The sequence below is a fragment of the Rhinoraja longicauda genome, chromosome 4 (assembly GCF_053455715.1).
Source record: "Rhinoraja longicauda isolate Sanriku21f chromosome 4, sRhiLon1.1, whole genome shotgun sequence".
Taxonomy (NCBI): domain Eukaryota; kingdom Metazoa; phylum Chordata; class Chondrichthyes; order Rajiformes; family Arhynchobatidae; genus Rhinoraja; species Rhinoraja longicauda.
This window is the reverse complement of record NC_135956.1, coordinates 81,878,874-81,904,453: the sequence shown is the minus strand read 5'-3', so window position 1 is coordinate 81,904,453 and position 25,580 is coordinate 81,878,874. Positions and strand designations below refer to the sequence as shown.

General features: G+C 43.2%; 1 protein-coding gene across 1 annotated transcript in view; it reads right to left on the bottom strand.

The window, feature by feature from the left end:
* Positions 1-25,580, bottom strand: part of LOC144593221 (uncharacterized) — a 303,417-nt gene that overhangs the window by 97,419 nt on the left and 180,418 nt on the right. The window contains exons 18-19 of the mRNA XM_078398723.1: positions 25,312-25,558; positions 13,660-13,849 (exon numbers count right to left, since the gene is read on the bottom strand). Of these exons, the coding sequence (XP_078254849.1) occupies positions 13,660-13,849; positions 25,312-25,558 (437 nt within the window). The remainder of the gene's footprint in view (positions 1-13,659; positions 13,850-25,311; positions 25,559-25,580) is intronic.

The window sequence follows — 25,580 nt, the reverse complement described above, 5'->3', positions numbered from 1 at the left end:
TACTTTTAGAACCTTTTTTAAACAAAGGCACAACATGCGCAATGCGCCAATCTTCCGGCACCATCCCCGTTTCTAATGACGTTTGAAATATTTCCGTCATAGCCCCTGCTATTTCTGCACTAACTTCCCTCAATGTCCTAGGGAATATCCTATCAGGACCTGGAGACTTATCCACTTTTATATTTTTCAAAAGTGTCCGTACCTCCTCTTCTTTAATCCTCATAATTTCCATCACTACTCTACTTGTTTCGCTTACCTCACATAATTCAATATCCTTCTCCTCGGTGAATACCGAAGAAAATAAATTGTTTAATATTTCCCCCATTTCTTCCGGCTCAGCACATAGCTGTCCACTCTGACTCTCTAATGGACCAATTTTTTTTTTGGACAACTTTGGTTGAAACAGATTCTTATAACGATTTTCAATAGAGAATTGTATAAACATTTGCAAAAGAAAATAAAAAGAGAATCAGGGAAGGGGCAGGTTAATTAGACTGAGCAATTAGATTTTGTAGAGTGATGGCACAAAGATAATATGTCATTTCATTCAAGGCTGTAATATTTTACCATTTGACATAAAATCTAATTACCAATAATTATTTCAATTGTTGCTTTTCTCAACATGTTATTCTTATAAAATTGATTTGATATTAAATGAAATTGAAAAACAATGGTGACTGTCATTATTGTGGCATTATTGATAGCGGTAATAAAAAAACAATTAGCAGTAAGATTCTGGTAGCATTACCGTGTCCCAGAAAATGCAGCTGTAAATGTTAATAAATTATCAGGTTTATTCCTCTAAAGTATGTTTCAGTGACTAATGAAATCATTAATTATTGAGTTGGGCATATTTGAGCAGAACTGCAATCAATTAATAAGTTTCATAGAACTTATTTGTTTGCAATGGCAGGTTCATCTTGAACAAACTTTTAAAATAATTTAATTATTTTCAGTGTGGGCATGCCTAAATGGAACAATTACCAATGGAAAGTGACTGAAGTGAATTTACAAGAGGCAGGTCTCCAATGTGCCTGGGAGGTTGACAAGTCGTGTGTTACTTCGTAAGTACAAAACTATTGTCAGGCACAGCAGCATAGGGATATTTGCTGAAAATTATGTCCCCAAAGTATGGCTATGTAATATCGTCAATAATATGTCTATTTCCGCCTTTCTGCAAGGAGGCACACTGCACAGCCTCAATCAATTCTGCAAATTACCACGATTTCCAGTCTCCCAGTTGGATTTTCCAACAACTTTTAACAGTTACAAGTGGCAGTAGAAGTTGAAGTAGAGAAATAATTTCTCTCCCAAGTTTTGTGTCTATAATTTGCAATTTCCCCCCGATCTCGGGAAGTAACATTGGACTAGCTGCTAAAGTAGATTGAGGTGTGGAAGGGGTGTAATTAGGGGATTGTTTCAATATATTTTAAATATCAAAGAATATTCAAAGTGGCCAGAGGGGAGATCTTAAACAACTACCTCTGTTTAGGGAGAGAAATTCGAATGTCATTGTACCTTAATTGGTACAAGTGATAATAAACTGACCTTGTTACCTTGAAACAACATTTTCTGTCTTGGGCCTCCTCTATTGTCAAAGTGAGACCAAATACAAATTGGAAGAACAGCACTTCATATTTTGCATGGGCAACCTACAACCCAGCAGTATGAATATTGATTTCTCTAACTTCAAGTAACCCTTGCAGACCCTCTCTCTCCTTCCCTCCCCCACCCTATTCGTTGTACTAGTTTCACTGTTGTCCTGGTGGGTTTTATTGTCTGTATAACTAATTTTCACCCAGCCCACAGCCAACAAGTCCATTGTTTCCTTGATCATCCTTACTTTTTTTGCATATCTTTCATTCAATTGCTCTCTATCTGTCTAAATCTCTTGTTTCTTTCCCCTGACTCTCAGTCTGAAGAAGGATCTCGAACCGAAAATTCACCCATTCCTTTTATCCAGAGATGCAGCCTGACCCGCTGAGTTAATCCAGCTTTTTGTGTCTATATGTTTTGATAGACTGCTTTTCATGAGATCACGAAACTGCTTTGCAGCAACGTTATGCTTGTGGTTTTGGAAATGCACCAGGCACTTTGGGCAGGACAAACAGCAATTTGGTGATGACCAAATAATCTATGCATAAATGTACATTTTGTGATATTGAATATTGGAAAGGACGCTGGAGTAAATTTCCCAGATATTCTTGGAATTGGTGACAAAGAATCTTACATTATTTCAAGTTCAATGTCTCCTAGGAAACATGATATTCCCTGCACTACTCATGCTTTTGGAATAGTAAACATACAAGCTTCTGACTTCAACATCTTCCCATCCCCTCCCCTCTCTGCATTCCGCAGAGACCGTTCCCTCCGTAACTCCCTGGTCCACTCGTCCCTTCCTACCCAAACCACCCCATCCCCGGGCACTTTCCCCTGCAACCGCACGAGATGCAACACCTGTCCCTTTACCTCCCCCCTCAACTCCATCCAAGGACCCAAACAGTCTTTCCAGATGAGACAGAGACAACCTGCACCTCCTCCAACCTCACCTCAGCATCCGCAGCTCAAGATGTCAACTTCTTTACATCGGCGAAACCAAGTGCAGGCTCGGCGATCGCTTCGCCCAACACCTTCGCTCAGTCCTCCTTAACCAACTTGATTTCCCGGTGGCTGAGCACTTCAACTCCCCCTCCCATTCCCAGTCTGACCTTTCTGTCATGAGCCTCCTCCAGTGCCATAGTGAGGCCCACCGGAAATTGGAGGAACAGCACCTCATATTTCGCCTGGGCAGCTTGCAGCCCAGTGGTATGAATATTGACTTCTCCAACTTTAGATAGTTCCTCTGTCCCTCTTTTCCCCTCTCCCTTCCCAGATCTCCCACTGTCTTCCTGTCTCCACCTATATCCTTCCTTTGTCCCGCCCCCCTGACATCAGTCTGAAGAAGGGTCTCGACCCGAAACGTCGCCCATTCCTTCTCTCCCGAGACGCTGCCTGACCTGCTGAGTTACTCCAGCACTTTGTGAATAAATAACTTCGATTTGTACCAGCATCTGCAGTTATTTTCTTACACTTCAATATCTACATCAAGTGCATTATGCCATTTTGATAAAGAAAGGAGTCCTGGGACTTCCCACCTGAATGTCCATAAGGAGATGAACGATTACCGGCGCTTTGGAGGTAAACTAGTGGTTTACAAAGGACTTTGAACAATACTTAATGGTGCATCACCTTCACAGTGCACTAGCTGCTAGAGCTTAAAGAAGAATCTTGAAATGCATTTGAAAACGGTCCACATCACCTTGCCAATCTTCATCAAGGCTATTGTCATTCATGATGGATAATTCACAGAACTTCATCTACAAAGAATATCTGCTCTGCCATTTTTTCTTTGGACAACCATTAGATATCAGAAGAGAAAATAAATGTTTGGTCTTCATGACCTTGCTGGGGTCCTCCTTGGTTTAGAGGGGGGGGGGGGGTGGCAGATGGAAGTAAAATCAGTAGAAGCTGCAACAGCTGAGCAAAGTACACAAAGTACTGGAGTAACAATGTGTCTGCAGAACTTGGACAGGTGACATCTTGGGCCGGGACATTTCTTCAGACATTGTGGCGTTGGGGGGAAGAAAGCTTCAAGAGAGGTGGGTGGAGGCAGGACAAAGTCTGGAGAGTGATAGGTGGATACAGATGAGGGGGGAAGGGGTTTGATTGGCAGATGATTGGATAAAGGGCAGAGATCATAAAGACAGACAGATAGAAAGAATTGTGAAACCAAAGGAATATGTGGAAGGGAGACCTGGAGAGGGAGAAATGGATGGGGCATAGGGAAGAGAGATGGCAAAAAGAGGTGGGGGGAAGTTTTTTATTGGTTAGTTACGTAAAATTGGAGAATTCACAATAGACAATAGACAATAGGTGCAGGAGTAGGCCATTCGGCCCTTCGAGCCAGCAGCACCATTCAATGTGATCATGGCTGATCATTCTCAATCAGTACCCCATTCCTGCCTTCTCCCCATACCTCCTGACTCCGCTATCCTTAAGAGCTCTATCTAGTTCTCTCTTGAATGCATTCAGAGACTTGGCCTCCACTGCCTTCTGAGGCAGTGAATTCCACAGATTTACAACTCTCTGACTGAAAAAGTTTTTCCTCATCTCCGTTCTAAATGGCCTACCCCTTATTCTTAAACTGTGGCCCCTGGTTCTGGACTCCCCCAACATTGGGAACATATTTCCTGCCTCTAACGTGTCCAACCCCTTAATAATCTTACATGTTTTGATAAGATCCCCTCTTATCCTAAATTCCAGTGTATACAAGCCTAGCCGCTCCAATCTTCCAACATACGACAGTCCCGCTATTCCGGGAATTAACCTAGTAAACCTACGCCGCATGCCCTCAATAGCAAGAATATGCTATTCAATGTTCATACTGCAGGGTTGCTAACCATTTTAACTCCCCATTCCATTTCCAAACTGATCTTTCTGTCCTAGGTCACCTCCATTGGCAGAGTGGAGGCACGCAAGAACAATAGAGGTTAATAATACCTTTTGCCTTCTTAATTGCTTTCAGTGATTTAACGACATTCAGTTCCCTCTGAACACAACCTTCTTAATCTCTCATCATTTAAAAAATACTCTGCCTTTCTATGTTTCTCTAGAAAGTAGAGGTCATGGTTTTGTGCGCTACTTTCAGAGTGGCATTGGCAATCAAAACCAATGTAATCTGTATCTCTAAATCTAAAAAACATGGCGCACTGATGGTGAAGGGCATGAATATTTAGTGTGGGGAATCTGATGCCCATCAGATGAACTTCTGTTCTGAATTTATAGTGGCCACAGATAACCCTATTACATCATTGAAAGACAGTCGTATAACAACTTTGCATTCCCCTTCTTCAGGATGCAAGCATAGGAATTTTATCAGGAGTCATGTGGCAAGTATTTCAGAGTGTCCACTGTCGTGGAAACACACGTTTGTTTGTAACTTATCAACAGATTCCCCCATAACACTGGGCAGAACTAGCCAGTGAATATTCTTCAACCTGCCAATGGACCTGACCCACTGTTGATGAATTAATGTCAAGTTAAATAACATTGCATAGACATTGACTGACTGAACAAAAGTCGATGTACGCAATACTGCAACTGGGAATCCAACCAACTGTTTGGTGTGAAACTTTTGTTAATCCAAGAATCCCCATGCACGCTGAAAGCTCATTCATTTTATATGTGGTAAGACAAATGGACATGATGCCTCAAAACCTGCGTTAGATAATCCATTGCATCCACAGTTCAATATCTCCAGATTAAACCCTCATATGTCACGATGTAAAAACAATCCTTGTCATCTCCCTGGTTTCTTTTTGTGAGGTTATCGAAAGGACGGGTAACTTTATTGCGGGATCTTTATACCCACTTTTCTGAAATAGTAACATTTCATTTGCCTGATGTCCCAGGCTCCAGCTCAGACATAATAATGGCACTGTGCTACCAGTAATGCAAAAACTAACATAGATATCTAAAGTTTTTTGAATAACACTATGTTTTTTAAAGTGTACTAGACCAAGTGGGCCCAAACCACTCCTGCATTGGTGCAGCACCCTCTCCTCCCCCACTCCCCTCTTCGCCTCCTCCCTTCCCCTCCCCCCACTCCATCCCCCTCAACCCCTCTTATCCTCCCTCCTTCCTCTCCCTCCCTCTCTCCTCCCTCCCCCTCCCCACCCTCCACCCCCTTCCTTCTCCCCTCCCTCCTTCCTCCTCCCCTTCCTCCCTAGGAAATAGATTTAAACTTAAAAATGTGAATAACTTTTAAAATATAACACCGATCTCAATGAAACTTCTTCCATTAGCACCAAAGGAATGACGGTGAGTAAGGTGGGCCTAAAATTGTCGCGCTATCGTGCACTGTTTTGGCTGTAGTTCAGGAACAAACAAACAAACAAACAAACGAGAGTTTTAGTATATAGATATTCCATCAGTTGTTTGCGATATTTGAAGCTCAGGCAGGACTGATCCTATTGGATGGCTAAGTTGCTGAGAATTACTGAAATTCAAATCATCACAGAAGCATTTTTATGGTAATTGTTATAGACAGTTCTATTATGTTATAGAATATGCAAGTGTTGACATCGCTTGCTGCATATGCCTGAATACATCTTAAATCAATCAATTTGACTGAAATCCATAAAGATCCTCAACTAAAGCACAATTGCAAAGAATCTTCTATTTGCTGAATTGTTACCACAACCACAGGTGCAAATCACGCAGCAAAACATAGTCTTCTGCTCATTGATATTGAAGTACCAACATGTATTATCTTCCACAAGTAGAGAAAATGGCGCGGTATAGTTGCTGTCTTGCAGTGTCAGCGGCCCATGTCCGATCCCGCCTACTGGTGCTATCTGTGTGGAGTTTGCATGTCCTTCTTGTAACCTTGTGGGTTTTCCCTGGGTACTCCGGTTTCCTCCCACATTCCAAAAACATACAGATTGATTGTTTTTTGTAAATTGTCCCTAGTGCATAGGATGCAAAACTGGGATAACATATAACTGGTGTACGGGTGATTGTCGGTGGGCTGAAGAGCCTGTTTCCATGCAGTATTTCTAAAACTAAAACCATGAGAAGTAGATTTCCATTTTCTCAATGCACAGGGGGCACAATAATGCTCCCTCCCCCAGTGGAAGCACTTCAATATCATGTTCAGTCTTGAATGATCTTGCTAAAAGTTTTCAGCAGCATTTTCAGGTGGTCTAGTCGGGTTGGAATGATGTAGAATCCTGCTACATTCACCATGTGGACCCAGCAAAGGGCCAGGAAGCGAGCGGGCAAGATCATCTCTAACCCCTCTCACCCTGGCCACAAACTCTTTGAAGCACTTCTCTCTGGAAGGCGACTCCGGACTGTCAAAGCAGCCACAGCCAGACACAAAAACAGCTTTTTCCCACGAGTGATAGTTCTACTCAATAACCAGGGAAATTTCAGTGATTTATTGTTTCCCTCTATGCAGTGGCAGCGTTCGAAAGACAACGATGTGACCCCGAATAAATGCGGCTAATTGCAAGTAGTTCTGCATTTACCGGGAACAAACGTTCTAACAAAATTCAGGTCCAAGAAGCTCCCTTAATGCTGATCGAGGCCTTGACAAAAGAAGGGCTTTCTGGCCAGAAATGGCAACCCATATCTAGAGAACTGTGTTTGCGTAGAAGTTCCCGTGCTTCCTGATAATCATCTAGTCAATGATTCTACATGGAACATCCAGCAGTTCTCAAACAAAATTCTTAGAAAAAAATCATTTGCTTGCCATTATGGTATCGTAAAAAATGATAATGGACCATAACAGTTCAATAGATGCACCTGGGACTGCAGAAGCTGGAAGAATGCAAAACACAAGTGCTTGAGAACGAAGCGGGTCAGGCACGCTTTGTGGAGAGAATGGACCAGCAACGTTTTAGGTCGGGACCCTTCTTTGACTGGTAAAGTTTTGGGTCAGGAGCCTTCTTTAGACTTTTCAGCCTGAAGAAGGATCCTGGCCCAAAATGCTGCTTGTTCATTCACTCCACAGATGCTGCCTGCCCAGCTGAGTTCCTCTGGTACTTTGTGATATGACAGTTCACTGAATAGTTCTTCAACATTTCATTTAACAGGTGTTTTTCCAAACAATCGCAAGAGCCTCTTGTCACCGAATTCCCACTCGAGAACACTAGCCTGATGTTTACATGTGTTTGTTGTAAACACCTTCTGAATTATTTTTGTCAGTCCACTGCATAATTCTATTTGAATTGTTTTTATTGTTAAATCAGGATTCAATTTTCCCGAGTGCAAAGAATTTAGCCAAAACTCAGATTTTTACAGAAAGTAGACATTTCACGTGATAAATTGCAATAAATGATTCCAGGCACAATCAATAACATTGAAAGAAAAAATTATATTTACTAAAGATTTACTAAAAATTATACTTACTAAATCTATTAAAGATTCTTTTGGTGGCGTAACAAAGAGATTAAGAGGAAACCAATTAATATACTACGGTTTGATGAGGTAGCCACCAATGAGGTTGTGACACAAGATTATGCACTTTTAATTGGTTAAAATATATTACTGTAGATTAACCATTCTAAATGGTTAATGGGCAGAATCGTTAGAGCTCTCTATTCAGAAGACTGTGGATATTCGAGCATTCAGTATTTTCAAGGATGAGATTAATAGATATTTGAAGACGCAAGGAATATATATTCACATAATGCTGGAGTAACTCAGCAGGTCAGGCAGCATCTCAGGAGAGAAGGAATGGGTGACGTTTCGGGTCGAGACCCTTCTTCAGACACCAGCATTTTGTGAATAAATACCTTGATTTGTACCAGCATCTGCAGTTATTTTCTTATACAAGGAATATATATGGTCATGAAAGTGTATTTGTTTAGTTTAGAGATACAGCGCAGAAACAGGGCGGCATGGTAGCGCAGCGGTAGAGTTGCTGCTTTACAGCGAATGCAGCGCCGGAGACTCAGGTTCGATCCTGACTACGGGTGCTGCACTGTAAGGAGTTTGTACGTTCTCCCCGTGACCTGCGTGGGTTTTCTCCGAGATCTTCGGTTTCCTCCCACACTCCAAAGACGTACAGGTATGTAGGTTAATTGGCTGGGTAAATGTTTAAAAATTTTTTTTTTTTTAAATTGTCCCTAGTGGGTGTAGGATAGTGTTAATGTACGGGGATCACTGGGCGGCACGGACTTGGAGGGCCGAAAAGGCCTGTTTCCGGCTGTATATATATGATATGATATGATAACAGGCCCATCGGGTCCTCGCCGACTAGTTATCCCCGCACACTAACACCATCCTACCACCCACTAGGGATAATTTTTACATTTACCAAATTTACCACTTTAATTTACCAATTAGCCTACAAACCTGCACGTCTACAAACCTAGCCTACAAACCTGCAAGTGGATAAGTCTCCAGGTCCTGATAGGATATTCCCTAGGACATTGAGGGAAGTTAGTGCAGAAATAGCAGGGGCTATGACGGAAATATTTCAAACGTCATTAGAAACAGGGATGGTGCCGGAAGATTGGCGCATTGTGCATGTTGTGCCTTTGTTTAAAAAAGGTTCTAAAAGTAAACCTAGCAATTATAGACCTATTAGTTTGACGTCTGTGGTGGGAAAATTAATGGAAAAGATACTTAGGGACAATAAATATAATTATTTGGATAATCAAGGCCTGATTAGAAACAGTCAACATGGATTTGTGCCTGGAAGGTCATGTTTGACTAATCTTCTTGAATTTTTTGAAGAGGTTACCAGGGAAATTGATAAGGGCAAGGCTGTGGATGTTGTCTATATGGACTTCAGTAAGGCATTTGACAAGGTTCCACATGGAAGGTTGATTAAGAAGGTTAAATCGTTGGGTATTAATAGTGAGGTTGTAAGATGGATTCAACAATGGCTGAATGGGAGATACCAGAGGGTAACGGTTGACAATTGTATGTCAGGTTGGAGGCCAGTGTCTAGTGGAGTGCCCCAAGGATCTGTGTTGGGTCCACTGTTGTTTGTCATTTACATTAATGATCTGGATGATGGTGTGGCAAATTGGATTAGTAAATATGCAGATGATACTAAGATAGGTGGAGTAGTTGATAGTGAGGTAGATTTTCAAAGTCTACAGAGAGACTTGGGCCTTTTGGAAGGGTGGGCTGAAAGATGGCAGATGGAGTTTAATGCTGATAAGTGTGAGGTGCTGCATTTTGGAAGGACAAATCAAAATAGGACGTACAGGGTAAATGGTAGGGAATTGAGGAATGCAGTGGAACAGAGGGATCTGGGAATAACTGTGCATTGTTCCCTGAAGGTGGAATCTCATGTGGATAGGGTGGTGAAGGCGGCGTTTGGTATGCTTGCCTTTATAAATCAGAGCATCGAATATAGAAGTTGGGATGTAATGTTGAAATTGTACAGGGCATTGGTGAGGCCGAATCTGGAGTATGGTGTGCAGTTCTGGTCGCCAAATTATAGGAAGGATGTCGACAAAATGGAGAGGGTACAGAGGAGATTTACTAGAATGTTGCCTGGGTTCAGCACTTAGGCTACAGAGAGAGGTTGAACAGGTTGGGTCTTTATTCTTTGGAGCGTAGAAGGTTGAGGGGGGACTTGATAGAGGTTTTTAAAATTTTGAGAGGGACGGACAGAGTTGACGTGGGTAGGCTTTTCCCTTTGAGAGTGGGGAAGATTCCAACAAGGGGACATAGCTTCAGAATTGAGGGACAAAGGTTTAGGGGTAACATGAGGGGGAACTTCTTTACTCAGAGGGTTGTGGCTGTATAGAATGGGCTTCCGGTGGAAGTGGTGGAGGCTGGCTCGATTTTATTATTTAAGAGTAAATTGGATAGGTATATGGATAGGAGGGGATTAGAGGGTTATGGTCTGAGTGCAGGTAGATGAGACTAGGTCAGGGAGAATGGTCGGCGTGGACTGGTAGGGCCGGACAGGCCTGTTTCCATGCTGTAGTTGTTATATATATGTTATTATATATGTCTTTGGAGTGTGGGAGGAAACCAAAGATCTCGGGGAAAACCCACACAGGTCACGGGGAGAACGTACAAACTCCGTACAGACAGCCCCCGTAGTCGGGATCGAAACCAGGTCTCCGGCGCTGCATTTGCTGTAAGGCAGCAACTCTACCGCTGCGCCACCGTGACCATAGTGTAGCAGAGACTGTGTGGAAGCACCAAGAGGCATGATTTTACTAAATTGTGGAGCATGAAGGACTAGATTGCTTGCACTTTTTCTCGTTATTTTGTCCTACGTACTACAGACAATGCTATTAATTTAGTTAATTCATGCAAAATGCTTCAGAAACCTGGCATGCTTGATCACATAATTTTTGTAATTGTTATGATTTTTATGATTTTCATAATTTTTTATTCGTATTTTTCTAACATTCTAATTTTTAATCTTTAATTCTGCAAAGCTCCAGACTTGTTCAAGTCAAGAGACATGACATCAGTAAGATCCACAATTTAACGAACAAAAAGAACAGAAAAAACACAGAAATGTGGGTTAATTGGAAGTTTGTGCAAGCACTTTTTCCCACCACCATTCTTCATTCTTAGCCTGAAAACTAACTCCATGTTTTCAGACTGTCTGATCAACATCAGGCTGTTTTGATTCACAAATTCTTCTAATGTCAGGAAGACCAACACCGTATTTTTTTGCTTTCAACGTGAGGTGAATGCCCTCACCGCTGACTGCATCACTATCCTGGCTCCTGCCTCCATGTGCAACTGCTGGGTAGAACATTCCTATCCTGCCTTATTTCTCCCTGACTGCCTTTTTACAAATCCCCTGTTCCTTCGTGGCAAAAATGGTGGAAGATTCTTTCAGTTGCGTTGACCCTATTCAACCTCCAAATTAAGCAAATTCTCTCTAGTTTAAAAAACACCTTAAATCATCGTCGGCTAACTTTTAGATAATTTGTGTTGATCTATTCCTGAGTGTGTTAGAGTCCTTTACAACACATTAGTGTTTAAGAAACAAGCCATGGCATTATCTTCAGTGCTGCTGTAGAGATGCTTCAAGGACTAACAGGTCCCCTCTTAAGAGATACTTATGAGAGTGTGATGTTCTTTTCAGATGATTTCTATCTGCTCAGATGGACAAAAAATTCCATAACAATCTTTTTAGATTTAGATATACAGCGTGGAAACAGGCCCTTCGGCCTACCGAGTCCGCGCCACCCTGCGATCCCCGCACATTAACACTATCCTACACACCCTAGGGACAATTTTTACATTTACCCAGTCAATTAACCTGCATACCTGTACGTCTTTGGAGTGTGGGAGGAAACCGAAGATCTCGGAGAAAACCCCTTCAGGTCACGGGGAGAACGTACAAACTCCGTACAGATATTTAAACAGTAGTCATTTCATTCAGAGGCACGGATTAAAATAAATTGCTAAAGAACAGCATCTTTCATTGCTAATTGTGGGACTACGTTGTGTGTTTTAGTTTAGATTTACAGCATTGAAAGAGACCCACCGACCACCGATCACGCATTCACACTAGTTCTGTTACCCTGCTTTAGGATTCACTCCCTACAATTTAGGGGCCATTGATAGGGGCCAACTACAAACCTGCAATTTTTGTGATGCTGGAGGAAACGGAAGCACCAAGAGGAAACCCACGTGGTCACAGGGAATACTACACAGCCAGCAATCGAGGTAAGGATCAAACCTGGGTCACGAGCAGCGCACCGAGCCACCCTGACTGTGTGCAAGCTGACTGTTCCAATATCCTATATTACAGAAATTTCTCGGTTTACCTTTTCTGGCTCAACATTAAATCACATACTATTCAATTTTGCAGCACTAATAATTAGATGTCATTCATCCTTCGGCCACCACAGAACCTGCTTGACCTGGTGAGTTCTTCCAGTAGTTTTTATTTTACCGCAGATTCTAGCATCTGCAGTCTCTTGTGGCTCCATAACTCAAGCTTCATTTTTTTTTCTGGAATTGCAAGGTCCTGTTTCGATAAGTGAAGAAAGCTAATTTCTTCATAACGAGAAGATTTGAGTACAAGAGCAAAAAAGTCCTTCTGCAGTTGTATAGGGCGCTGGTGAGACTACATTTGGAGTACTGTGTGCAGTTTGGGTCTCCTAATTTGAGGAAGGACGTCCTTGCTATTGAGGCAGTGCAGCGTAGGTTCACGAGGTTAATCCCTGGGATGGAGGGACTGTCATATGAGGAAAGATTGGAAAGACTAGATTTGTATTCACTGGCGTTTAGAAGGATGAGAGGGGATCTTATAGAGACGTATAAAATTATAAAAGGACTAGACAAGCTAGATGCAGGAAAAATGTTCCCAATGTTGGGGGAGTCCAGAACCAGGGGACACAGTCTAAGAATAAAGGGGAGGCCATATAAAACTGAGGTGAGAAAAAACTTTTTCACCTAGAGAGTTGTGAATTTGTGGAATTCTCTGCCACAGAAGACAGTGGAGGGCAATTCACTGGATGAATTTAAAAGAGAGTTAGATAGAGCTCTAGGGGCTAGTGGAATTAAGGGATATGGGGAGAAGGCAGGCACAGATTACTGATTGTAGATGATCAGCCATGATCACAAAGAATGGCGGTGCTGGCTCAAAGGGCCAAATGGCCTCCTCCTGCATCTATTTTCTTTGTTTCTATGTTTCTATGATAGTTTTCATGTGTCGGAATGAACTGCAGATGCCGGTTTAAACCGAAGATAGACACAAAATGCTGGAGTAACTCAGCGGGACAGGCAGCATCTCTGGAGAGAAGGAATGGGTGAAGCAGCATGTTCACCAGCTTCGTGGAATTGTAAAGGTGTTAGGATTGGTTGTCTTGATTCACATGAATAATACTAGAATAAGCATTACTTAAGGCTCTAAATAGAACTCTTGCAAGTACATTTTAAGGCAGCTTTCGAGAAGTTTGAAAGACTTGGGCCAACTTTCCTATAAGAGTACCATTAAAACTAATTCAGATGGTCTATCCAAATTAGATAAAGTTCAATTAGTTTAGGGAGCTGACAGGCAAAAGATTTATTTGGGCAATTAAGAAAATAAATAATTGTCATTTGTGATACCAATAACGTACAATAATAAACCCACCAATCTGAAAAGAAAATTGTGAAGAAACAATAACTTACTTGTATTTGTTCATCTCTTCCTCTTTAGTTTCAAGATGTTCTTTCAGCATTTTTATTTGCATCTGCAATTGTTGTTGCTTTTGCTGTTGATGAATTACCTCCGATATTTGGTTATTTAGCTGCTTCTCCATAGCTAGCAAGTTGGAGTCCACTAAAACCATTTTCTCATCTCGATTTGCAAGCTCTTGAGCTATGATTAAACAGTAATAATTTGTAGTACTAAAAGGTTCAAAACTACACATTTCAAAACTACACATTTCTGAACAATTACTTCCAATAACATTTACCTGGATACATTAGTTCTTTTCTCAGCACAATTCATTGGTGTTTTGCCAATTGTTAAAGTAAGCAACATTTATGTGTGTTTTGACAATGAAGGATGTTAGGTTACATTAACGGGCAACAAGTTGAAAAAACCTAACCTTACATATACATTTCTAACAAAAGTATTTGGACAGTAGGCAAAGAGGACCTTTTGTTTCCCCTCCCCCATCCCCATCAGAGAGGCTGTGTGCAGTGCTAGCTTGAAACCAAAATCAAATGCTGTTAACTTAAAGTTGTTTATTGTTGAACATATTGCAATGCCAGCACTGCCGTCGCAGCTGCGGCTTGCCTGCAGTCCGTCTGTCTTTTGTGTTTTTTGTTGTTTTTGTATGAATTGTAGTTTTAATATGGTGTAGGGTTTGTATGCTATGTGTGTGGGGGATGTGGGGGGGGAACGGGAACTGTAAAATTCTCTCTCCCGAACGGAGACGCGACCTTTGTCTCCGCTCCCGTTGCAGCCTACCACCGGCCATGCACCTGGGACCAGGCCCACGGCCCGGACTCACCACCTGCGGCGCTGGCTGCCTGCGGATGCTGCGGGAGTGGCTGTGACTCGTCTCCGGAGGCTCCGGCGCGGGCCGCATGGACGTCGGAAGCCCGCAGGCCCCTGGATGGGGGCCGACATCGGGAGTTCCGGCAGCGACAGCGTCTTCGCCCGTCCCGAATCGCGGGGCTTGGGTCGGCCCGCCGCGGACCTTTCACCGTCCGGCGCGGCCTGGAATAGGCCGCGGGATTTTTCTCCGCCCGGCGGGGGCTTCAATGTCGGGAGCCCCGACCGCCCCGACGTGGCAACGACAACAGCCTAACCGCGGGGGAAGACGGCAGGGGAAGAGAAAAGACATTGTGGCCTTCCATCACAGTGAGGAGTGGACTGGAGGAGAATCACTGTGATGGATGTTTCTTTTTGTTTGGTGTTAGTTTATGATTGTATGTGTTATTGCATTTTTATTGATTATTCTTATTGGTCTTATTGTTGAACTGCGGGTAATTTTACATTTCACTACACATTTATGTGTATGTGACAAATAAACGACTATTGACTATTGATATTGGAACATTCAGTTTGTATTTCAGAAAGTAATTGGACAATGAAAAATAGAGAACTATGAATGCTTCCTCCGCTAATCACTTCTGCAGTACATTTTGTCTGACCGTGAGATCATATTAGTAACTTGTTGATCTTCTTCCAGGTTAGATTTCAGCATAGGTGGCACAAGACATTGCACAGAAAGGAAAACATATTTAATAGGAGATTTGGAGGAAAATACTTCATGTAGCTTACAGTAAGAATAAAGCAATAGATGGCGAAACCAAACATCTAAATATCTTAGCCAAATGTAGTAACAATAAAGTTTAAGATTTAAGCATCATATTATAATTGTGTTAATTGTTGAAAATGAAAAAGTGTGCCATAAATGTATTTTTTGAACGTAGGAGACATTTAAGCATGTAATTACCTTTTAAATATTTTTGCGCCCATTATTATTTCACCTAACAGATTCATTCATGTCAAAAATGAAAAGCGTCTTATGATTGAATAGTGATAGTAAATGGAGATTACCATAAATCATTAAATACAACAAAATCAAGCCAAGCACACTCAGAATATTTACATGATTTGTTATAGGGAAAAAATAGAGCATGTAATTATCCGACGTTCATGATTAATACGTGTCTGCCGTGCAGAAGTGTCTAAGCTTGTGCCTTAGGAAAGCACACCAATGACTTTTATTGCTAAATATTTAACAGAGCAAACATTTGTTACTCCATCTTATTGATGGCAGTACCAGGATAACAACTGTTTGCAGAACACAGGTTCAAACATACAGGACCACAAATTCAGTCAAGCAACAGAGAAAGTCATTGAGCAATGCTCACACCTGAGCTGGCCTGTATGCATGTGTGGGCGTACAGTCTAATCGCTCCTACTTGTAAGTTGGCTTGATCTAAGACTTCAGGTGATAGCATGAGCCACATTCAGGAAAACCAGGTCATGAGTTTCAATGAAATATTAAACAATATTTGCCTGCAAGAAGCAGGCATGTTCCTTCCGATTCTAAATTTAAGAAATGTCGCAACTTGCAAGTCCACCTCGTCCACAGCTACCCATTATCAACAACACCATCCATTACTTTGTCATTTGAACTTACATGTCCTTCAATATATTTAACTCCTGCAAGCTGTTTTCCTCCAGTGGCTTCAATTTCAATGACCTCCCTTTCCTCCAATGCACATCCAACCCCCCCCTCCAAACTGCTTTAGCCTACTGTGACCAAGCTTCATTAGCTCAGTAGACACAATGAGCTGGAGTAACTCAGCGGGACAGGCAGCATCTCTGGGGAGAAGGAATTGACCCTTCTTACTATTCCTCTATTAATGACTTCTGCTTTCCGAGCCCCAACTTCCTCATCTATACACTAAAGCTCTCGTTTGTTTGTTTGTTTGTTCCTGAACTACAGCCCAAACGGTACATGAAAGCGCGACAATTTTAGGCCCACCTTATTCACCGTCATCCCTTTGGTGCTAATGGAAGAAGTTTCATTGAAATCGGTGTTATATTTTTAAAGTTATTCACATTTTAAAGTTTAAATCTATCTCCTAGGGAAGGAGGGGGGAGGGAGGGGGAGGATAAGGGGGGTTGAGGGGGATAGAGTGGAGGGGAAGGGGAGGGAAGGAGGGAGGGAGGGGGGAGGGGGAGGGGAGGAGGGGAGGAAGAAGTGGGGAGGGGGGAGGGACGGGGATGGGAGGAGGGAGGGGGGTTTGGGGGAGGGAGGGGGGTTTGGGGGAAGGGGGAGGGGAGGATGGGGAGGGGGTGGGAGAGGGAAGGGGGCAGGAGAGGGTGCTGCACCAATGCAGGAGAGGTTTGGGCCCAACAGGTTCACTTGGTCTAGTCTTTACTATTTCTCTCGCTTCATTAGCTCAGTGCTGGCATCAATATAATGAGGCGTTACATGAGTGCAGTGTACTCACAATGTTAATGTGCAGTTATCTTGTCAGTCATTCTGCACCCTAAAAAGGGCACTGCAAATCTCAGAAATGTCTCCCACCATTTAATTACAAACATGTTACATGTCACATGTCTTTATAGGTAATCAAGTTGGAGGAATATTTTCTTTAACAAAGCAATGGTGTAATATGAATTATTTGTCGTCAAAATAGAGAATTATCAAAATGTTTGAAATATATCCCAACTGTTTATTGTAAATAAAAGATTACAAATCTGTTCATTAGCAGCTCTGTGCTATATTTTGGCCAGATCTGTAACCAAATTCTTGCCCAATATTCTGATGTAGCCGTCGTTTGGAAACGTTAACTCTTTTTCTCTTCCCTCAGATATGGCCTGACCTGCTGAGTATTTCCAGCATTTTCTGCTTTTGTTTTAGGTTTCCAGCACCTGCAGTCTAGTTTTGATTCTCTATTTTGCCTTAGCTGGTTTTGGTGCACAGGCAACAATAGTATCATGCTTTACTTATAATCCCTTTGGCAGCCTTACAACTGCCTGGGGCTAATGTAGTGTACTTGGTGTTCAGACAGGCAAGTAATCTTGTGTCAAACATATTCTTTTGATATAAGATCATTAATAGATTCTTGTTAAAAGGCATTTTCTCATATGTTTTCACCCTGCCTTTCTAACAGGTAATATTTACAGGAAGTATATTCATGAATTAGGAAAAATAAAAGTGAAACTATTTTACTTTCTGAAAAACAATTTCCTGTGCACAACAATTTGAAATCAATACAACATCCAGATACTTATCTGGAATTCAATGTGAGTACAGGAAAAGCCAAATGGGGTTAAACTGGGGCTTAACACTCCCCTGTGTGCCTGGGTCCTGGACTTTCTCACCGCCAGGCCCCAAGTGGTCAAGTGGGCGGCACGGACTTGGAGGGCCGAAAAGGCCTGTTTCCGGCTGTATATATATGATATATGATATGATATGGTGAGACATACATCTAACCCTCTCACCCTGAACACAAGATCCCCCCAGGGTTGCGTCCTTAGCCCCCTACTGTACTCCCTGTACACACATGACTGTGTGGCCAGGTTCAGCTCCAACTCCATCATCAAGTTTGCTGACGACACTGTGGAGGTGGGCCTGATCTCCGATAACGAGGAGAAGGCCTACCGGGAGGAGGTGGCTGATCTGGCACTCTGGTGTCAGGACAACAGCCTCCTCTTGAATGTCACAAAAACTAAGGAGCTGATTGTAGACTTTAGAAGGGTTCAACATCCGAGGACGTACACGCCACTGGAGATAAATGGGATTACTGTGGATAGGGTGAGCAGCTTTAAATACCTGGGAGTCCGCATCACAGAGGATCTGACATGGACAACACACATTGCCGCACTGGTGAGTAAGGCAAGGCATTGCCTTTACCACCTCAGACAGTTGAAGAAATTCAGAGTGTCTCTGAGGATCCTTCAGTGCTTCTACTCTGGGGCTGTAGAAAGCATCTTGTCCGGAAACATCACAATCTGGTTTGGGAATAGCTCTGCCCAGGACAGGAAGGCTCTGCGGAGAGTAGTGCGTTCGGCTGAATGCTCTATGGGAACTACACTCGCCCCCCTGCAGGACCTATACATCAGGAGGTGCAGATCCAGAGCCAGCAACATTATGGGGGACCCCTACCACCCCTGCAAAGGACTGTTCCAGCTGCTACGGTCAGGCAAACGCCTCCACTGTCACGCTGTGAAAACAGAGAGGATGAGTTTCTTCCCACATGCCATCAGGACTGTTAGCTCTTATATCACCAGGGACTAATTTAATTTACTGTATTAATTTATTTTTTGTGTTAATTTTTTTTTTTCTATTCTGTTTTGTAGTTTTAGCACAATCCGCAGGTGTTGCCACTTTCATTTCACTGCACATCTTGTATATGTATGTGACAAATAAAGTTGACTTGACTTGAAATGTCAAATCATTATCTTGAATGGAGAAGATACAACGACCAATTCAGACCGTCATGTTCCACTTTAAGTTTATCTAAACAAAGCTTTTTGAAAAATTGCAATGTTGTGGGTAAAAGATATTAAGTAGGATCAGGAAGAGGAAGAGAAAGAGACATTGGGACGAAGGATTATCACTACTTGTCACTTCTATATTCTCTCAGCTCCTCTCCAGTGTCTCAATTTATAACAGCCTCAGCTTTTGATAGTCATACAGTACAGAAACAAGCCCTTCCACTCACTGAGTCCATTCGGATCATCAAGCACCCATTTACACCAGCCCTACACTCATCTCCATATTCCCATCATTTCTTTCCGATTCCACCATTCACTTACAAAATTTACAGTAGCCAACTAATCTTCACAACCTTGGGAAGTGGGACGAAACTGGAGCACCTCGGGGAAACTTACGCAACGCAGTCACTGAGAGAAGGTGAAAGCTCCACGTAGACAGCATCTTTTCTCCAGGGCTGAGCTCAAGTCACTGCAGTTGTCATTCAGCAGCACTCTAGCAGCTGCACCACTGTGCCACCCCTCCACCAAGCTAGATTACAGTGTCGCAGGGGATGCCCACTTTGGATAACATGTCGTAACAGTTTTATTGGTTAAATGATGGCAGTATTTGCACAAGGCAGGAATGTAGAAGGCTTCCACTAAAGTCCAGAGTGCTGTATTTATAACAGGTATAACAGGTATAACAGAGCTTTATTTGTCGTTCGGTACCGAAGTACCGAACGAAACTACATAGCAGTCATAGAAAGAAAAAAAAGAAAGAAAAAAAAAAGAACACAAGACACATGACCCCAACACAAACGTCCATCACAGTGACTCCAAACACCCCCTCACTGTGATGGAGGCAACAAAACTTCCCCTCTCTTCCCCACGCCCACGGACAGACAGCTCGTCCCCGACCGACCCGCACAGTCCCCGCACCGGGCGCTGAAACGTCTCGCGGCCGAACCGGGTGATGAAAGGCCCGCGACCAAGCCTTGCGCAGCTAAGTCCCGCAGCCGAGCCGTACCAGCGGTGAAAAGTCCCGCAGCCGAGCCGCACCGGGCGGTGTTAAGTCCCGCAGCCGAGCCGCATCGGGCGGTGTTAAGTCCCGCAGCCGAGTTGCACCGGGCGGTGTTAAGCCCCGCAGCCGAGCTGCACCGGGTGGTGTTAAGCCCCGCAGCCCAGCTGCACCGGGCGATGTAAAGTCCCGCAGCCGAGTTGCACCGGGCGGTGTTAAGCCCCGCAGCCGAGCTGCACCGGGCGATGTAAGTCCAGCGGCCAAGCCGCACCGGGATGTAAAGTCCAGCGGCCAAGTCGCACCGGGATGTAAAGTCCAGCGGCCAAGCCGCACCGGGATGTAAAGTCCAGCGGCCAAGCCGCACCGGGATGTAAAGTCCAGCGGCCGAGCCGCACCGGGGGATGTTAGGCCTCGCAGCCGAGCCGCACCCCGCGCCGTGAGGAAGAGAAAAGTTCCCCACACCCACCCCCCACACACCACCACCCCCTCCCACACATACACAACCAAAAAAAATATATATAAAAATCATCCCAACACCGACACTCAAAATTTCTACCTTTTGTTGTTATCGTCATGCTACTATTTAGGATCTCACATTCCTCCCACCTCCCCCACCACAATATCAGATAGGGCAGACTGTTTCATGGGAGAGCTTCAAAGCTGGTTCATTTAGTGGTCCTCCTTACAATCGATGATCTCCAGTGCAAATATCCATATTCCCAAACCATCTGAACTTTATGAATTAAGAGTCTTCAAGAAGTATTTCCAGATGCTGTCAAATCCAAAAAATAAAGACAATAAGGAAATGTTTTTAAGGTATTTTTTTTTACCATATCGCAGCACTTACAGTATTTGTTTCCAAGATACAGTAGAGCATATACACGTAAACACTGTTGATCTATTCAGAACGCAGCTTGTTCCAAGGGATCCTTCTGTTCTGCTGTAAGGAGCACAGGGGGGCAGCAGGGAAGATGCAAAAGAGATTTATATGGATGCCAGCAGAACTGGGAGGCAGCACCGGATAAAGAAAAAGGGGGCATCCTTCTCTCAGAAAGGTCGTAGGTTTGTTAGATTAGGCCAGACAGAGATGTCTATTAGAAAAATCATTAAAAGTTAATGACAGATTTGTTGTGGTTACATGAGATAATTTTGGCAATAGGGATGTTCCTTCTTGCATCCAAAGCTGCACCTTTTTCACGACAAATATTTGTCTCTAAAAATTTCCATGTGAATTGCAACTGAAATTCCACCCCTCCATTTCAGGCAGATCCCATCCATGATTGCAGATATATCCAAGATGGTCAGTATTTTTCAAATCACCTCCTTTTGAATTTGCAGACTTGTGTTCTCAAGATCCAACATCTATATACTAAAACTCTCGTTTGTTTGTTTGTTTGTTTGTTCCTGAACTACAGCCAAAACAGTACACGATAGTGTGACAATTTTAGGCCCACCTTACTCACCATTGTCCCTTTGGTGCTAATAGAAGAAGCTTCATTGAAATTGGTGTTATATTTTTAAAGTTATTCACATTTTAAAGTTTAAATCTATATCCTAGGGCGGGAAGGGGGTGAGGAGGATGGAGAGGGGGAGGGAGGGGAAGGGGGGAGAGGGGAGGGGGTGGGAGGGGGAGGGCGAGGGAGGGGGAGAGGGGGGAAGGGGAGGGGGGGGAGAGGGGAGAAGAGGTTGCTGCACCAATGCAGGAGAGGTTTGGGCCCAACGGGTCCACTTGGTCTAGTTTGGATATAAAAGCAGCCTCAAAAATCCTTTTTCAATAGCAATCTAACAATTCTATTTCGATGTTTATCGTCTAATTTGGGACCATAGACAGAACATACTGAAAATACTCAGGAGGTCCATCAATAACATTAGAGAGAAAAGAAAGTTAAGGGTGTTGATGTTCAGCCAAGAACTGTCCCCCAAAATCTCTTGGCAATAAACATGCCGCTCAGCTGTTGGCACTGGAGGAGGCCCATGACAGAAATGGGAGGGGGAGTTGAAGTGCTCATCCTCCGGGAGATCAGATTGGTTAATGCGGACTGAGCGCAGGTGTTGAGCGAATCGATCGCCGAGCCTGCGTTTGCATCTGCTGTTATTTTCTCACATCTAGCAGGAATAAGGTAGGCAGAAATTTTAATGAAATTAGTTTAAATGATTTTTGGAGACACAGGAAAATGCCGACGCTGTAACTGTGAACATAGAAATATAGAAAATAGGTGCAGGAGGAGGCCATTTGGCCCTTTGAACAAAACACAGTGTTGGAGGATCCCAGCAGGGCACGCAGCATCTGGTGAGGGAATGGACAAGTGGCATTTTGGGTTGGGTCTCTTCATTCAACTTATTTTTATTTGTTTTCAAGTGTTTGCAACTGTTTTCAAATATAAAAATAATTAGAAGAATAAAGAAGGATTAACTTATTTTGTAAAAATATTATTTGACTAAAACTTATCCACTCACTCTCAGAAACATTCATTACAAAATAATTATATTCTTCTTTACTCTTCTAATCCTTAATTATCTTTATATTTTAACAGGTCTTGGGTAATTTTGAATGTTGGTGAATGCTAAAAGCATTCAGGAACATTCAGTAAGAGCAACAGCTTTGAATGCCATTGAGTTGAGGTGGAAGACAGGGCCCTATATTTCAGATGGTTGAAATTTTGAAGTTTTCTTGAAAGGCTGTTGACCTGAAATCTCAACTCCATTTTTCTCTCCTTAGATGCAGAGAAGCCCCAGCATTTCTGTCTTTTTCTTCAGATTTCCAGTCTTCACAGTATTTTTAGAACCAGGCAGGATCCAGGCATATGAGCCAGGACTGGATCACGTTAGGAATTAAAAATTGACAAGTCCTATGGTTTAGGTTGGATTGGGCTGGCTTTGCTTAAATAAATACATTAATTGCCATTGCTTGATTTCATTCCAAAATGTTGATGTTTTATTAAAGAATTAAGTAATTAAACAAAATCAACTTGACCTGACACTCCAACTTTCTGCCTGCCAAAGTTTTCACTTCCACGAGACTTGAAAGGCCCCCTGCAATCCAATGCAGTATATACATTGGATCTTGGCTTGTACTCCCACCAGTGTATTGATCTCTAGGTCAAGGCATGGTGTTGAATACTCAGGCCAGTGCCCATCACACAGCAGTCAGAGTGGGGTGCATGGCTACTTACATTGAGCAATGAACAAAGTTCATTGCTAGAAATCTAGATGTACTGTGGTCTTTGATGGCTGCCAATGGAAATGAAAATAGGGATGAAAGACATTGTGGATAACCAATCAGCTATTGCTGGAAGGACACAAAAGGATCCAGAAGGGTCGTGACCCCAAAAAATCACCTGTCCATGTTCTCCAGAGATGCCACCTGACCTGCTGAGTTACTCCAGCACTTTGTGCCTTTTGTGCATTAACGAGCATTTGCAGTTCCTTGTTTCTCGCTTTTTGTCAGAATTTGACACAGGTTTGAAGATTAGAAGGTTAAATTTGGCATTTGGATTCAAAACTTAACTGATTTCATGTGGTATGATGTGAGAGGTGCAGAAAGAAATGCCATGGGTAAATGTCATCTGGGCATAAACAGACCACAAGTTCAGTCTTGCTATTCATAAAGTTGTCACCTTTCCATCATTTTCGCAGTCTGTACAGGGTGATTAAGGATTTACAAATAGAAACATAAAGCCATTGCAAATGAGGTCAGACTTCCAACCAAGGGCCAAATTCAACTTCTGCAACAGTGTAAAAATCTGGCCCTGGTTCACTGGTTGATCATGATATGCTATGTGGAATTTTCCCATCAATTGGGAACATGAAGGGATCTATGAGCTCAGTCAGTAAATAATGTGCCCGTGGTCAGTGAGGTCTCAGGACTAAGGGTGTAACGAAGGAACTGCAGATGCTGGTTTAAACCGAAGATAGACACAAAAAGCTGGAGTAACTCAGCGGGACAGGCTGCATCTCTGGAGAGAAGGAATGGGTGACGTTTCGGGTCGAGACTGAGGTTTGGCCCACTGAGTTACTCCAGCGTTTTGTGTCTATTGATCTTTGTCCCGCCCCCTCCCGAAATCAGTCTGTAGAAGGGTCTCGACCCGAAACGTCACCCATTCCTTCTCTCCTGACACGCTGAGTTATTCCAGCATTTTGTGTCTACCTTCTGAAATTATATTGGTGTGCATCATTGAGATGATCATATTATTCAAATCTATATACTAAAACTCTCATTAGTTCACTTGTTCCTGAACGACAGCCAAAACGGTACACGATGGCGCAACAATTGTAGGCCCACCTTACTCACCGTCATCCCGTGGTCCTATGGAAGAGGTTTCATTGAAATCTGTGTTACATTTTTAAAGTTATTCACATTTTAAAGTTTAAAAAACCGTGCATGCGCACTTGATGCTCCGTTGATCTGGTACTTATGTAAGATGGCCGTCACAAAGGAGGAGCTAGCACTGCCCTCGCAGCTGCGGCTTGCCTGCAGTCCGTTGTCTTTTGTGTTTTTTGTTGTTTTTGTCTTAATTGTAGTTTAAATATGATGTAGTGTTTGCGGTTGTGTGTTATCATATCATATCATATCATATCATATGTGGTGGGGTGGGGGGAAACTGTAACATTGTCTCTCCCGAACGGAGACGCGACCTTTGTTCTGTGTCGTGACTCCATTCACGCTGCAGCCTACCACCGGCCGTGCACCTGGAGCTGGCGGCCTCCGGCTGGGACCACCTCTGGTTCGCAGAGCCCGCGGCCCGGACTCCCCACCTGCGGTGCTGGCTGCCTTCGGAGGCTGCGGGAGCGGCTGCGACTTATCTCCGGAGGCTCCGGCGTGGGCCGCGTGGACGTCGGAAGCCCGCAGGCCCCTGGGTGGGAGGGGGGGGAGAGGGGTGGGGGGGAGAGGGGAGGGGGGAGAAGGGAGGGGGGAGTGGGAGAGGAGAGGGTGCTGCACCAATGTAAGAGTGGTTTGGGCCCAACGGGTCCACTTGGTCTAGTATTATTTAAAATTTGTTTGATGGCGTCTATAAGTGTTTTATCAACATTGCAAGCTCTTGAAATACATGACAGGAATAGTGCAGAAACAGTGTTTCCAAAAACAGGCAATATGTTAAAATACTTTGCCCTCCCCCACCCCTCCTAGTTTAATATAGTACTTTGAATAACTTTAAATTAAATCAATTTCCCTTTGTATTAATTCTTGCATGTGCTTATATTTAAAGGATGATCAATTAAAGTGGCAAATTGACATAGCTGGCTAATTACTGTAATCTACATGAGGACTTCGTAACATCAATGTTGTATACAAAGATAACTTTCAAACTAGTCGGCACAGCTATTGAACTATTTGAAATGTTATGCATTTAATTCCAGTAAAGCCTACCCTTTTCTCTGTATTGTTGACGGAAAGTGTGTAGCTCCTGGTTTAACTGCTGAACATCTGTTCTTAGTGCTGTATTTTCTCGTTCAGTCTGAATCTTGTGAGTCTGCAAATCCTGTAGCTCTACTTGCAGGTCTGCCACTTCGCTGTCCAAAACTTTCATCTCAGACATTTTCTCTTTGATATGTTCCTTGGACTCCTGGAGTTCGGCCTCTAATTTCTGTAGGAGTTGATCTCTTTTCCATATTGCCTATAACAGCAGGAATTAAATG